This window comes from Symphalangus syndactylus, chromosome 10 (assembly GCF_028878055.3).
Source record: "Symphalangus syndactylus isolate Jambi chromosome 10, NHGRI_mSymSyn1-v2.1_pri, whole genome shotgun sequence".
Classification (NCBI taxonomy): domain Eukaryota; kingdom Metazoa; phylum Chordata; class Mammalia; order Primates; family Hylobatidae; genus Symphalangus; species Symphalangus syndactylus.
The window spans coordinates 87,981,368-87,996,121 of NC_072432.2; the positions used below are offsets into that span (position 1 = coordinate 87,981,368).

Here is a 14,754-nt window from a genome sequence, read left to right on the forward strand (position 1 = left end):
GAGGGCGACGTGGCAGACGTGGCGACCAGGCTGCTCCCAATCTGGGGTAGGAACTGAGATTTGGGCCCCCGCGGGGGTCTGAGCAGGGGCGTGAGGAAACTGTGACCTGTCTAAGGGCAAAGCTGGGCGTGTATCCTGGGACTCTATCCTCCCCCGACCCCTTTGGTTCTATCTGCACCTCTGCGACGGGCCACTGCAGAGGCATTGGCCTGGGAAGACTCCGGAGCTCAGGATTTAACCATGGTTTATTGCAGACCTATTGTGTGCCAGGCACGAGCCCAGTGCTCCCGAAAACAGTATCTCCAGGTACGTGTGCAGACTGCTCTCAGCAACGCCACCTCCTTCGCTCCCTGGCCATTGGGCCCCCTTCTCTCTACCTGTCCCCTGTCACTCCACTTCCTGCCCCAGGCCTTCTCTTAGAGATTTTCCAGCCTTTGGGGAGCTGCTGCTTTCAGTTTCTGGCTGTGGGGTCTCAGCAGGAGTTTGTTCCAAAACCCAGTAGAAATAAAATCCTTCAAGAGGGAGATGATTCGTGGGCTGGGTGGATTCCAGTGACCAGAGGACGTGCAAACTCTGCCCTAATGATCTGGGAACCTAGCCCATCCATTGAGCTTTCTGTTTTCACCCAGTTTCACTTCCTGGTTCTCCTCCGAGCCTTGCACAGTGCTGGGAGACAGGCCTAGAAAAGTGCCACCGTGAGGATGGTGGAAGACACACATCAGATGCCGGCCTGGGGAGGTTGCTCTGGGTCATTACAGCAGGAGCGGGGAGAGTTTTCTTCACTGCCCTGCCCCTAGGCTGAGGACTACTAGGCCAGGTCTTCCCAACCTTGGGGCTGTCCTTGTCCATAGCCTGAGTCCCCACCCTCGCTCCTTATATTCCTCAAGCTCCCCTTCAACCCACTTCCCTGCAGCCCACTTCCCTGCACCCAGGGGCCAGGACAACCTGCTCCATACGTGAGCATACATACATCCTTGAAATTTCCAAGTGCCAAACTTTCTGTGTGTCTCTCTAGAGCCATTGAATTCTCCCGAGACACACTCTCTGGGCCTGGCCAGGGGTGTGGGCCTGAGCCAGGGGCCAGTAGGGGAGCTGGAGGCTTTTTGGATGGATAGCTGAATTTCTTTTGAGCCTTGGAAGCCTTGGAGGAAGCCGCCTTGCAGTCCCGGGGCAGAGAAGACTATGCCACAGAGAGGGCGAGGGGCTGGCTTGTGGTCAAAAGGCCCAGAGCTGTCTGAGCCCAAGGGTGGCCACTGGCATAGTTTTAGGCAAGAATTGGAGCTTGCAGACTTAGACTAGGAGGTGCTCCAGACACTCCTTGAGTCAGGTAAAGTTATTTTCAAACCCCCATCTTGAGGCAAATTGCCAGGGGCTGGAGCATAAGGAATAGATGAGACTGAGGAAGTTAGCTCTCATACAGGCTGAAATGTCAGAGAACTAGAACTAAAGAAGCCTCAAAGGACATCAGGACCAAATCTTCCAATATGTAGATAAGAAACAAAGGTCCTGGCCGGGTGCGATGGCTCACACCTGTAACCCCAGCACTTTGGGAGGCCGAGGTAGGCGGAACACCTGAAGTCAGGAGTTCAAGACCAGCATGGCCAACGTGGTGAAACCCTGTCTACTAAATATACAAAATTAGCCAGGCGTGGTGGCATGTGCCTGTAATCCCAGCTAGTCAGGAGTCTGAGGCAGGAGAATCATTTGAACCTGGGAGGTAGAGGTTGCAGTGAGCCGGGATCGTGCCATTGCACTCTAGCCTGGACAACAAGAGCGAAACTCCGTGTCAAAAAAAAAAAAAAAAAAAAGGGCCAGGCGCGGTGGCTCACGCTTGTAATCCCAGCACTTTGGGAGGCCGAGGCGGGCGGATCACGAGGTCAGGAGATCGAGACCACAGTGAAACCCCGTCTCTACTAAAAATACAAAAAATTAGCCGGGCGTGGTGGCGGGTGCCTGTAGTCCCAGCTACTCGGAGAGGCTGAGGCAGGAGAATGGCGTGAACCCGGGAGGCGGAGCTTGCAGTGAGCCGAGATCGCACCACTGCACTCCAGCCTGGGCGACAGAGCAAGACTCCGTCTCAAAAAAAAAAAAAGAAAAAAGAAAAAAAAAGGTCCTGAGACAGGCCTGCTTTTGTCACATGGAGCAAACACCAGGGGTCAGACCTGGGTCTCTTGACACCCACTGACCTTCCCCCTGCCATGCTTGGCCTCTATATCCTCTCAGTTAATCTGAAAGTCCTGGGCCTTTCCCATCTGACCTGCCCCTTTTCTACTGGCCTGTGATCCTGTCACACCTCAGTAGGACCTCTCAGGTTTTAATGCCCTAGTAAGTCAGGCCCCAGCTCTCTCAGGCAGCTGACATTCAGCAAGCTGCGCTCTTGTTGAGGAGACAGAAAGCCCAAGGCATCATGGAGCTGAGATACAATCCACAGAGACAAACTGATGGGCCCTGGCTCTCTGGAGCTTATGCTAGAGGCTGAAGCGTGGCAGGGAAGTGTGTGCTGAGGGCTGGACAGGGCCCAGTGCCACCCTGGCAGCTCTGGTGGGGCAGTGGGGTTGATCAAGGGCAGGGGGCAAAGCGCAGGCCCAGGCTCTGAGTCTGGGACTGGGATTCCCTGGCTTGGCACTCTGACTCTGGAGCCTCTTTTGCATCCTGTCCTGGTGGTAGGGGGTGCACCCTGCTGGCCATAGGGGGTGGGGAGAGAGCCAGGCGTCAGGGAGCCTGCCGCTTTGAGCAGGCCAGACAGCAGGGGATCAGATTTCAGCCCAGCTGTATTTTTGGCTGGGTGGGCTGGGGGCCGAGCAGGCAGGCGCAGCTGCCCATCCCCAGCACACACCACACTCACACTACCTCTACCCAGATAGGGCACCATCCACTGCCCCCCACCCCCCAGCACCCTGCAGGCAGAGAGGAATCAGGTGCTCCTGGGCTACTGAATCACTTTAGGCTTCTCTGGACTGTGGCTAATTTTCTGTAGTGTCTTCTTGATCCGCAGCGCGGTGAGTCGGGCAGAGGGGTTTGGGTACCAGCACTCCCGCATCATCTGAGCTAGGCCTGAGAGGACCTGGGGGTTGGGAGAGAGGTGCAGAGGAGAGGAGGCAGAAAGAGAGATGCAGAGAAGAGGAGGGGGTCGGGAGAGAGATGCAGAGGGAGGTGGGTCAGAGAAGATGGGAAGATGAGGAGGATGGCCGGTAATGGGGAGACATAAGCAGGAGAGAAAGGATAAGAGGAGGGAGATGAGAGATTGGAAAGGAGAGTGAGAGGAAAGACAAGCGGTGAGAGAGAGAACAGAGGATGACAAAAAATCAAAAATGGAAGAGGAAGAGAGTAGAGTGAGAAAGGGATAGAGAAAGACAGGGAGGACAGAAAGAGAGAACTCAGATCTTCGGGAGCACTCAAGCCCCCTTGGGCAAGCAGTATCTGTGAAACACCTTACCCCCATCCCCACCTTTGCTAAGATCCACAGGAAGGGGCCGATTCTTCAAGCCTGGGGGCTACCACATCCCTATCCACAGCCTAAGACCCCAGTGCAGAGGGCAGTGTCTTCCAGTCCCTCCATCAGCCATGGCTGGGCCCAGGGGACTGTGGAAGTTTGAGAAGTGAGAACTGCCCTAAAAATGCCAAGTGTCCAGGGAGCAACCCATCCCAAAAAGCTCATCAACCCATCCCAAAAAGCTCATCACCCCATCCCAAAGAGCTCATCACCCCATCCCAAAAAGCTCATCACCCCATCCCAGGAAGCTCGTCAGCCCATCCCAGGAAGCTCATCAACCCATCCCAAAAAGCTCATCACCCCATCCCAAAAAGCTCATCACCCCATCCCAGGAAGCTCATCACCCCATCCCAGGAAGCTCATCAGCCCATCCCAAAAAGCTCATCACCCCATCCCAAAAAGCTCATCAACCCATCCCAGGAAGCTCGTCAGCCCATCCCAGGGCCTGGAATGAGCTAGCCCCACTTCTGGCTCCTGAAAGTGAGGCGTATGTGTGTGTGTACAGGAATGCATACATGTGGCTTTTTGCGGATATGTACGTTGTACAGAAATGTATGTCTATGTATACATATATGTATACATGTATAGAATATATTCATTCTTTCAGTAAATATTTATTAGCACCTATTGTGAGCCAGATACTATGATAGGTAATATGGATGTAAGGGTGAGCAAAAGACATGTTCTTTGTCCTCACGGGGCCAACAGTCTGGCATATATGCATATGTGTATATTTCTGAGTGTATGTTCAGAAGGATATTCACGCTTGTATGTGTTGATATACATGTGTGTGTCTTTGTATAAGTGAAGTGTTTTGAGAAAAAACAAGGACAAACAACAACAAAACAGCAACAAACAAAGACAAATAGCAACAAAAATACCACACTGGTCAAGTGTGGAGGCTCACACCTATAATCCCAACACTTTGGGAGGCTGAAGCAGGAGGATCACTTGAGCCCAAGAGTTTGAGATAACCCTGAGCAACATAAAAGACCTTGTCTCTACAAAAAATTTTAAAAATTAGCCAGGTGTGGTAGTGTGCACTACACCTAGCTACTGGGGAGGCTAAGGCAGTAGGATCGGTTGAGCCCAGGAGTTTGAGGTTACAGTGAGCTATGACTGTGCCACTGTACCCCAGCCTGGGTGACAAGAGCAAACAAAACCCTGTCTCTCAAACACACACACACACACAGCCACAGAGAGCCTCTGACTTTTCACAGGGAAGGTGAAGGTTCTTAAAATCCCAGAATGACCAGATGGCCCTGGGGGCAGGGAGCATGGGCCAGGGTTGAAAGAGGGAGTACCTAGAGAGGTGCCCTAGCCAGGACACTCAGTATCTATCTGAGATGAAGCAGAGGCCTCAGACACAAGTTCCTGGGCCCAGAAATCCCAGCTGTGAGCCACCACCCCACGCCATTCTAGTCCCAGCGGAGGCCTCACCGGGTCTGCAGCCAGCCGGTTAGGGATGGTGGGGGTCTGCTGATCCACACACACCACCTTCTTCATGTCCTCAAAGCTGGGGTCATTGGGCACCACATCATAGAAGGGTGGTCTATAGTCCTCCACGATCCCTGGAAATGGAGAATGGACAGGACAATCACTTGGGAGGCCCAATACCACCCAGAGGAGAGCCTTTTCTACCCTCTATCCAAGGGCCAGAAACCAGTGGCCTGGACATGCTACCCCTGAGAGGGATGATATAATGCAATAAATGTGTTTCTAACTAATATTAATGACTGCCATTTGTTTTGCACATGGCATGTGCCAGGTATTCTGCTGTAAACACTTTTTTTTTTTTTTGAGACAGAGTCTCGCTGTCGCCCAGGCTGGAGTGCAGTGGCGCGATCTCGGCTCACTGCAGGCTCCACCCCCCGGGGTTCACGCCATTCTCCTGCCTCAGCCTCCCGAGTAGCTGGGAGTACAGGCGCCCACCACCTCGCCCAGCTAATTTTTTGTATTTTTAGTAGACACAGGGTTTCACCATGTTAGCCAGGATGGTCTCGATCTCCTCGCCTCATGATCCGCCCGCCTCGGCCTCCCAAAGTGCTGGGATTACAGGCGTGAGCCACCGCGCCCGGCCTGCTGTAAACACTTTACGTGCTTTATCCTGTTTGTCCTCACAACAGCCCTAGGGAGTGGGTACTAGTATTACCTCCATTTTACAGATGAAGACACTGATGCTCAGAGAAGTGGGGCCCAAGGTTCCACAGCTAGTAATGGCAGAGGCAAGACTCAAACCCATCTCGGATTCCTAGGCCAGCCTTGTTCCAGCCTTTCCTCAGCTGCCTTCCACCCAGTGCCTGGGACTTCTCCCAGGCCCCAACTATCACACATGCCTGATAATAATAACACCAAATGTTTACTGAGCCCTGTATGCCAGGTGCTGTCCTAAGAGCTCTGCATGACATCCTCACAGCAGCCCTGTGAGGTAGGTAATACTATTAGCTCCACTTCATAAGCCAAGAAATGAAGGCCAGAGAGTTTAAGAAACTTGTCTAAGATCAACAGCTAGTAAGTGACAGGGCTAGGATTTAAGCCCACAGTCTAACACCAAAGCATGTGCTCTTGACCTCTGAGCTGCACTTATTTTTTACCCAGGTCCACGTAACAACACCCAGTGTCAGGGATGGCACGGGCCTCTGCTGACTCCTGCAGCCGGCGCTGACCCCTCCTCTTGGTGTCCCCAGTTCACAGTTTTTAGCTTTCTGAAAACAATGCCTGTGGAGCTACAGACAGCCCCATGCCCCATCCTGTTTCCCAGCCCGAGGCTGGGGGGCCATGGCCACACAGGCCGCAACCTCGATAGAGCCTTCGCCAGCTGTTCTCCCCATGGCCAGCTTCCAGGCCGGCCCCTGTGCCGCTCACGCCCTAATCAGTGCTGCACAGGCTGAGTGTGTCTAATGGGCCTTTAATCAGTGCCGGGGCTGACACCAGATTACAGTGTTTATAATGCGCCGCGAGTCCGTGTGGGGCTGATGGAGCTTCCCCCTCCACCCCAGGCAGCCTCCTCCCAGACTTTCCTTTCTGCCCTGCAGCCTGGTCCAAGGAGCCTTGGCTTCTTCCAGGTTCCTCTTTCCCCCAATCCCAGTCTCCTTAGAGCCCACTCTGGCAATTCATGCCCGGAGTCTTAAGGAATCTAAGCACCTCATGAGTCTCCCCAAGGGACTGGTGACACCACGGCCTCTGTTTTCAGTCAATGATCGCCGAGGATAAATGAAGTCTGGCATAGGGCTGACTCCTGGTAGATGCTCAGGAAATGAGGACATCCTTGTCCCGAAGAAGCAGGGCTCCAGCCATATCCTGAAGATTGTCCCCAACCTGTCAGGACTGCTGGAAGTCCCTCACCATGGACAGCCTCCTCAAAGGTTGACAATGCTCCCACCAGTCTAGACGACCCACCCATCCTCCGTCCACTCCAGGGCTGAGACAGCATCGACCTCAGGGCTGTCTGCCCGGGGCAGGTCCCTCTACCTGCCGCAATCCCTCTAAATCAGAGTCCCCTGTGGCAACCCACAGTAACAATGCGGCAGCAATAAGCAGGCAGTGCAGGCACTCACATGCATTGTGTGCATGAGGAAATCAAGGGCCAGAGAGGTTTAAGTGCACACAGTGATGATGAGCACTGGCCACCGGGCAGACTGCCCGGTTTCGGACCCTGATGCTGCCTCAAGCCCACTGTCATTCTGTGCCCCTGTCTCCTCAGCTGTAAAATGGGGACAATATGAGGTCAGGCACTCATTCTATCTACAACAATAACGGCCACTAATATTTAGCTCTAGATATTGTTCTAAATACTTGGATTATCTCAACAACTGGAAGCTATTTTTATTCTCATTTTATTTATTTATTTTATTAATTTTTTTTTTTGAGACAGGGTCTCACTCTGTCGCCCAGACTGGAGTGCAGTGGCATGATCTCGGCTCACCGCAACCTCTACCTCCTAGGTTCAAGCGATTCTCCTGCCTCAGCCTCCTGAGGAGCTGGGATTACAGGTGTGTGCCACCACAGCCGGCTAATTTTTGTATTTTTAGTACAGACAGGGTTTCACCATGTTGGCCAGGCTGGTCTTGAATTCCTGACCTCAGGTGATCTGCCCGCCTCGGCCTCCCAAAGTGCTGGGATTACAGGCATGAGCCACTGCACCCATTTTACAAATGAGGAAACTGAGGCACAGAGAGGTCAAATAACCTGTGCACAGTCATGGCAAAATCAGGAATAGAACCCAGGAAGTCTGATTCCAAGGCTATGCTCTTAGCCACTAAGCAATACCACTGCCTTGTCCATACCAAAGAATTAAATAAGATAATACATGTAAAGTGCATAGCATGGCATCTGGCACATATTTAAGCTCAATCAGTATTAGCTGCTATTAATATTTCTGTTATTATCATGTACCCAAGACTTCACAGCCAGACTCACAGACCCTGTTATCTGTTTTTAAGGTTTATACCTTAAAAGGTCACTCAGCTGAACCAGCTGGTGGGCAGCATGGAAGGGGTGCCAGGAGGTCTGGCTGCAAACCTCCCAGGCCACAGGCATTGGCCATGGCAGGAAGCTCCTGGCTCCACAGGCTGATTCCCCTTTCCCTACCCTGTGTAGGGTGGGCCCTCACCATTCACGATGGTCCGGCGGGCAATCTCCCACAGCACCAGGCCAAAGGCCCAGATGTCAGTCCACTTGTAGGACTCAAAGCAGTCCATGCGGATCTGCTCGTCCAGCACCTCAGGCGCCATGTACCGCTTGGTGCCCACTCTCGGGTTGTTGCCGATGTCCAGGTAGTCGCTGCCCTGTGAGTGCATCACAGCCAGGCCTGCGGGGGTGAGGCCTGTTACTCCTGCCCCTCTCCGGAACCTGGGATCCAGGGGGTAGGCAAGGTGGGGACTGAGAGAAACAGTGGGACAGAGAGGGGAAGGCAGATGGAGACCTGCACGGAGATGGACTGGAAGACAGTGGCCACAGAGAGAACCACGGCCCCAGGTACTCTTTGCTTGTGTAGTGCTCTCTAGGTTCCCAAGAACCCGGAGGGATGTGAGTGGGCCAGGCAGGCATTATGAGCCCACTTCACAGAGCAGACCCGGAGGCTGGTGATGGGGAGGGATGTAGTTAGCGAAACCAGGATGAGAACCCAGGTTCCCGGCTCCTGCCTCCTTTCTCCTAACTCCTGGAGCCAGGATGGTATGGTGGAAGGAGTCTGGGTTTGAAAAGGGTGTTCAGACAACTCGTGGGGTCTTGAGGAGGAGAACTGAGACAACATGCGCCTGTAAGTTTTCAAGTGCTAATCATGGTCACCGCCCACAGGCAAAAGAAAGGAGAGCGCACAAGCTCCGCCCACCTGTGAAGGGCGCGCCCCTGCCCCGCCCAGCTCACCCAGGTCGGCGATGCAACACTGCAGGTTGCTCTTGACCAGCACGTTGCGGCTCTTGAAGTCACGGTGGGCAATGGCTGGTTTGCCCTGTGTACCGAAGATCTCCACGTGCAGGTGCGCCAGGCCGCAGGCTGCGGACACAGCTAGCCTCAGAGCCAGATGGGGCTCCAGCGTCTGTCTCTGCAGAAAGTCGTAGAGGGAGCCGTGCTCGTGGTAGTGCGTGATGAGCCACAGCTGCGTGCTCGAGTTGCGGGAGGTCATGTCCGAGGCGATGAAGCCTGTGTGCAGAAGGGTCAGGTGACTCAGCCAAGGGGCTGGGGCTAAGGGAGGCTGGAGTGGTCAGGGTCAGGGTGGGGTTGGGGGAGAGAGAATGGGCTGGGTCACTGCTAAGCTAGATCTGTGGGTGGGGGTTGATGTGGCTTAGGTCAGAGAGAGCTGGAGTCAGAGGTTGGGTCTGGGCCTGGCTTAGTGGCTTGCACCTGTAATCCCAACACTTTGGGAGGCCAAGGCAGGAGGACTGCTTGAGCCTAGGAATTTGAGACCAGTCTGGGAAACATAGCGAGACCTCATCTCTACAAAAAATAAAAAAGTTAGCTGGGCATGGTGGCACATGCCTGTGGTCCCAGCTACTCAAGAGGCTGAAGCAGGAGGATCGCTTGAGCTCAAGAGGCTGAAGCGGGAGGATCGCTTGAGCTCAAGAGGCTGAAGCGGGAGGACTGCTTGAGCTCAAGAGATTGAGGTTCCAGTGAGATTGCACCACTGCATCCCAGCCTGGGTGACAGAGCGAGGCCCTGTCTCAAAAAAATAAATAAATAAAATAAAAAAGAGGTAGGTGCTGCAAGTGGGCTGAGAGTCCTTCAGGTTTCTGTTAACGTCTGGAGGTCTGCAAACTTGAGCCCTGAGTGCAGCAGGGCAAAGCCCCAGGCCTGGCACAGCCGGCCTCTCCCCTTGCCTAGGATGTTGTCGTGTCTGAGCAACACTGTGTTGTAGATCTCAGTCTCTCGGAACCAGGACTGTTCATCCCTCGAGGAGAAGATCTTGACGGCCACGCTCTCACCGTGCCACAAGCCCCGCCACACTTCGCCATAGCGGCCTTTCCCTGATGGCCAGAGGGGAAGGTGAGGGTTACACACTGGGCACACAGAGCCCTGGAAGAGCCCCACATCTTGATGCTGCACTGCCTCCCTTGCCCACCCCACCCACAGAACCCCAGACTCTTAGGTTTAACTTAATCCAGACACAAACCCAGCGGCAGGCCACTCCCAGCTGCCTCTCGTTCCACCCTGGTCCTGCAGAAAGAAGAACCTAGCCCTGGCCCATCTCCAGCCCACTCCCTGCCCAGCAGAATTCCAATTCTGACCCAGGCCTGGCACCGCCTGTGATTCCGGTAGCCAAGAACTCCCTCACCCCTCCAGGCTCATGAGAGCCCTTGGTCCTCATCCACCGGGCTCACCCACTGCTCACCCACACACTCCACCAAGGCAACCTGCCGTGCCACTGTCCTCTGCACCAGGAAGGGGAGCCCCGAGCCACTCCCTGTGGTGCAGTCACTGTCCAGGAGGTCCTGGGGGTACGGAGAGGCCACTGAGAGGCTGCCACAACCAGCCGCAGCCCCCTTCTCTATCCTCCACCTGGGACCTTCTGGGTCACTGCAAGCTCCTCACTCGCCCAGCTCCCCACTGGCTCTAATCTCTGGGTGACCCCTCTGATTCTGCAGTTCCTATCTGCCCCCCTCCACCCTGTGTCCCAGGTCCCCAGGCCCATACCCCCAACATGCTATCGCCCTGCTCAGATGCTTTCAGGATGAGACTCGACTCTCCCAGCTCGCTGTGCAGGCCACGTTGCTTCTCCTGCCTCCGTCGGACATGCCACAGGCCCAGGACACCCAGGGCCGCCAGGGCCAGCAAGGCCAGCACGGGGCCCAGTATCAGGGCCAGCTGGCCATCTGTTCCTGGCTGCTCCGAAGGAGTTTGGGTGGCTGGGGGAGGGGGACACTGAGGCTCAGCTTCCACTAGGTCAGCTCCCCCCACCTCGGGCCAGACCACTCTGCCAGTTAGATCCCAGAGTCCTGCCCACCCACTTCCCCGCCCCCAGCCCCTTTATTGGCCAGAGCATGAGAGGAAAGGAGGGAAGGGAGGGCAGGGTCCGAGAAGATGGGGAGGGAGTGCTAGGGCAGCTGGACGTACCCTCCAGCACCAGGGACACGTTGTGGTTGCAGAGGTGGCTGTCGCAGCAGTAGTGGTTGACGAACTCGGTGGGGCGCCCCCTGCAGAGCTCCCTGTGCAAGTTCCCGCAGCCCCGATGTTCCTGGGGGTGCCTCCCCTCCTCCCGCACCAGCACTACTGTGCACCAGGCCCCCCGGCAGGTAGGCCCCCTGCAATGTGGGTTCTCACACGTGCAGGTCACCAGCGGGCCCCGAGACGGCTTCACGGGGTCGCCTGGGAGACACACCGGAAGCTCAGCCACCGTGGGCCCAGCTCCCACAGGCTGAGCCCGACACCCATTTCTGTCCCACTGTCCCTCTCGTCTGACCTCTCAGACAAACACCTTGAAGCTTTGGTCTCTTACTTTCATCCTCAGTCATCCTTCCCTCAGAACCCTCCCCTCAGGGCAGCTGACACTCTGAAAAGCAGGCTTCTGTCCCCTCCTGGCTCCTAGGTCCTCCCCTCCCAGTTCTAGGCTGGGCTGGGCCCCCAGCCCCAGCCCTGAGAGCTCTCCCAGGCTTGGCCTGCCAACACCTGCTCTCCCTCCACCCCACATGTAGGCTTCCACCCTAGCCTGACAGAGCTCCAGCCTGTAGGTCTGGACCAAGAGGAGAGCAAAGGAGGGCTGGGGTAGCTGGGGGCTGAGTCTAATGGGGCCTCACTGTCCTCCACTCTCCAGTCAAGCTCCTAAATTCTCCCCAGCTTCTCAAGTTCAGCCGCAGGCAGAGCTGATCCGGGCCCAGATAGCCCTTTCTCTATCCAGGTTCCTGTTTCCTAACTGCTCCCCCAGTACTCACCCTGGGTCACCAAGGCCATCAGCAGCATCAGCAGGCCTCTCCTGGGGGAGCCCAAGGTCATGGTCCCTGCAGAGAGGAGCAAGAGAGGTGGAGTAAGAGCCATGAAATGTGACAGCCGCTGGCTGTGGCTCCCTCCTGCCCAGAGGAAATCACGGAGTTTTTTTTGGAGGGGAGGCAGGGAGGCCGCCTCCCTACTCCCTGCCGCCTGGCTTTGGGGCGGGGCCTGCAGGGGAAGTCCTGGTTCACTTCCCCATGGAAACCATCCTGTTAGAGGTGAAGGGTGGAGAGCAATGTTTAAGTGACTGAGAGCTTGGGGAAACCCTAGCTCTGCACCCCTGCTGCTGAGCTCAGACTGGAGGCAGGTTGGGAGAGCCGCAGGGAGCACCCAACTGGGGTAGAAGGAGCATCTCTCCAGCAGCTCCCCTTCTGTTCTGTGTCTCTTTCCCACTCCCTCACAGCCTCCACCCCTGCCTACCCTTTTCCAGTGCCCCCCCAGCCCTGGCTGCCTCAAACATAAACAGGCTCCTGTCTTCACTTCCTGCCATTCAGGGTCCTGCCAAGCCAGGAACAGGAATCAAGATTGTTTAGATTGAGGTCTGGATAGAACAGGCAGGAGTCACGCACAGCAGGGAACTAAGGGCATATTTTCAGGGTGGGCTGCAGCAGCCACAAGGTCTGGAGGGGCTTTTTAAATATGCCCTTAGTCCCTTGCTACCCTTAGTTCCTTGTGCCTGGGACACCCACATGACAGAATTCTAGGTGGACATCCTGTGAATCATAAAATCCAGCTCCTTGTTTTACAGAAGAGAGGGGTAAGGCTCATACAGGGAAGAAGACTTGTCCCGGGTCAGACAGGACTCACTGGCACCAGCAGGAGTACATCCCAGGTTTCCAGACTCCTAATCAAGTGCTCTCTTCACTCTGTCCCTATCCAGCAGTGGCAGCCCATGTCCAAGCCCTCAGGGCTGTAACAACCACACAAAGCTTGGACGGTGCAGGGTCATGCCAGGTGTAGAGGAACCTCTCTGCAAGCTCACCAGAGTATAAGCTGCCCTCTTGGAGCTGTTCCCTGGCCCGCTTCTTTCCCCTTGCCATCTAGGAAAGGGTGGGTGGAGGGCCAGTGATGTGGCAGGGGAAGTGAAACACACTTAGACACTGAATGTTTGACGTTCCATGGCTGACTAGGGTTGAACTTTTCCAGAAGTTTGTTGGAGAGTGTTAGGGGGAGTAATTCTGGTCTGTGATAGTCCCCAATCCAGGTACCACACCAACTAGTGCTTCTGAAGCCACGCAGTCTTCATTTCTCAGAGGTTTAGAACCAGAAGATATCGGCTAAAGCTGCAGCAAGAAGGACCCTGGTCAGACAGCAGCAGGACTTTCTGAATGGTGGAGCGTGTGCAGGTGTGTGTCTGGGGACTGGATCCTAAGGCAGGGCACAAGGCAGGGAGACTGTCCTTTGGCATGACATGGTGAGCCTGACAGGGCTGGGCACATGGCCACAGAGGCTTCAGAAGGCCCATAGTTTAAGAATGGTGCCAGATGAAGACCCAAGATGCTGAGGCTCTGAGGGCAGTATGGCTAGGGGTGGGGTAGGGGGGCTTCATAGGTCTCTCTGGCTGGTGGCAGGCCTGGCCTTCCTGCCTGGGCTTCCTCTGCCCCAGAGGCCCAGGCTGGGGGAGGAAACAGAGCCCTGGGCTGCTGCAGCTGTGTCCTCAGCCTCTGCCTGACCTCCTGCCTCTTGCCCCTCCCGCAGCCAATGAGGACTCTGGCTAGCACTGTGTGGCAGGACCAGCGGTGGGATGGGATGGAGAGAGCACTCTAGAGGAGCTGAATCTGCCCACTGGGGTACTAGCAGGAAGCCATCCTTGGCGGCCTTTGCTAGCCCAGAAAGCTGCAAAGGAGAGGGTTTGAGGTGGAAAGAAAAAAGTGGCTAACAATAAGGCTAAAATCCAGCATTCCTCTAGGACCCTCTGTCTGTTCCTCTACTTCTCTGGCCGTGCCCCAGTCCACCCTCCTTCTACTTTATCATGCATCAGAATCACCTGAAGTGCTCAATGAGAAAAGCATATTCACTGCTTTCACCCTCACTCCAGACTCTGATTCAGTCCTGGAATCAGCAAGAAACATGCATTTTTTAAAAGTTCCCCAGGGAGTTCTGATCAGTTTGTGTGGGCACAACGCTAAGTCTGGTTCCTCTGCTTTCATTTTGCTGTACAGGGCCCTGCTGGGTGAGTGGGAGTGGGATGCAGAGGGAAGGGACACTCACTCCCACGCAGGATCCTCCCCATCTACTACAGAAGGGACAGCCAAGGGTAAACACCAAAGCTGGGACTTGGTGACACTGTGGAGTGAGGCCTGTCTGCATCTGCAGAACCCATCTATGGTCTAATCCTGGGAATGTGATGGAGTAAAATTGGGACTGTCTAATTTTTAACTGGACCCAGTGTGAGATCAAGTACAGGAGGGTGCTGAGTCCTGACCAGTCCAAACTCAGAGCTGACTCTGTACGATTTGCCCTGAAATCTGACTGAAGCACAAACAGACTCCTGGGGCCTGGCAGGATCCTTTCACTTCTAAGCAAAACTTTGTGAAAGATCTCCTGCTGACAGAAGCATCACTATTGTTGGCCAGAAATTACAGACGTTAAACTAATTCCAAATGTTAGCTAAACACTATGAAATACTTAATAATAACAGTTAACCTTCTCTGAGTACTAATTATGTGCTAAGTACTGAACTTGAATGGTTTATCTGATTTAATCATCACAACAGTCCAATGGGGGAAAGTGAGGCTCAGAGATGTTAAGTTTCTTGTCCATCGTCACTGAGCGTGTCTTAATAAACTTAAATTGCTGATAATAAATCCTTCCTTGGTCATTGTTATTCCTCCAATTGT

The 14,754-nt window shown here is 54.7% G+C and overlaps 1 protein-coding gene across 4 annotated transcripts; it reads right to left on the reverse strand.

Moving 5' to 3' along the window:
• Positions 1 to 227: 227 nt before the first annotated feature.
• On the reverse strand, positions 228 to 12,109 carry ACVRL1 (activin A receptor like type 1). Of its 4 annotated transcripts, XM_055294783.2 has the most exons (9): positions 11,860 to 12,109; positions 11,045 to 11,296; positions 10,625 to 10,836; positions 10,323 to 10,422; positions 9,811 to 9,957; positions 8,861 to 9,136; positions 8,106 to 8,303; positions 4,934 to 5,064; positions 228 to 3,064 (listed from the first exon to the last, which is right to left on the reverse strand). In XM_055294783.2, exons 1-9 carry the CDS (start codon positions 11,960 to 11,962, stop codon positions 2,930 to 2,932), a joined length of 1,554 nt encoding a protein of 517 aa, XP_055150758.2. In that variant the 5' UTR covers positions 11,963 to 12,109; the 3' UTR covers positions 228 to 2,929. The 4 variants fall into 4 exon arrangements, with proteins under 4 accessions (XP_055150758.2, XP_063467315.1, XP_063467316.1 ...); XM_063611245.1 differs by lacking the exons at positions 10,323 to 10,422; positions 10,625 to 10,836; XM_063611246.1 differs by lacking the exons at positions 8,106 to 8,303; positions 10,323 to 10,422; positions 10,625 to 10,836.
• Positions 12,110 to 14,754: the final 2,645 nt, after the last annotated feature.

Coding starts and splice junctions, on each gene's coding strand:
- ACVRL1 (XM_055294783.2), bottom strand. CDS start 11,962: ATGGCTCTTACTCCACCTCTCTTGCTCCTCTCTGCAGGGACCATGACC. Junction 11,297..11,859: donor GATGGCCTTGGTGACCCAGG/GTGAGTACTGGG, acceptor TGTGTCTCCCAG/GCGACCCCGTGAAGCCGTCT. Junction 10,837..11,044: donor CGTGTCCCTGGTGCTGGAGG/GTACGTCCAGCT, acceptor CCCCTCCCCCAG/CCACCCAAACTCCTTCGGAG.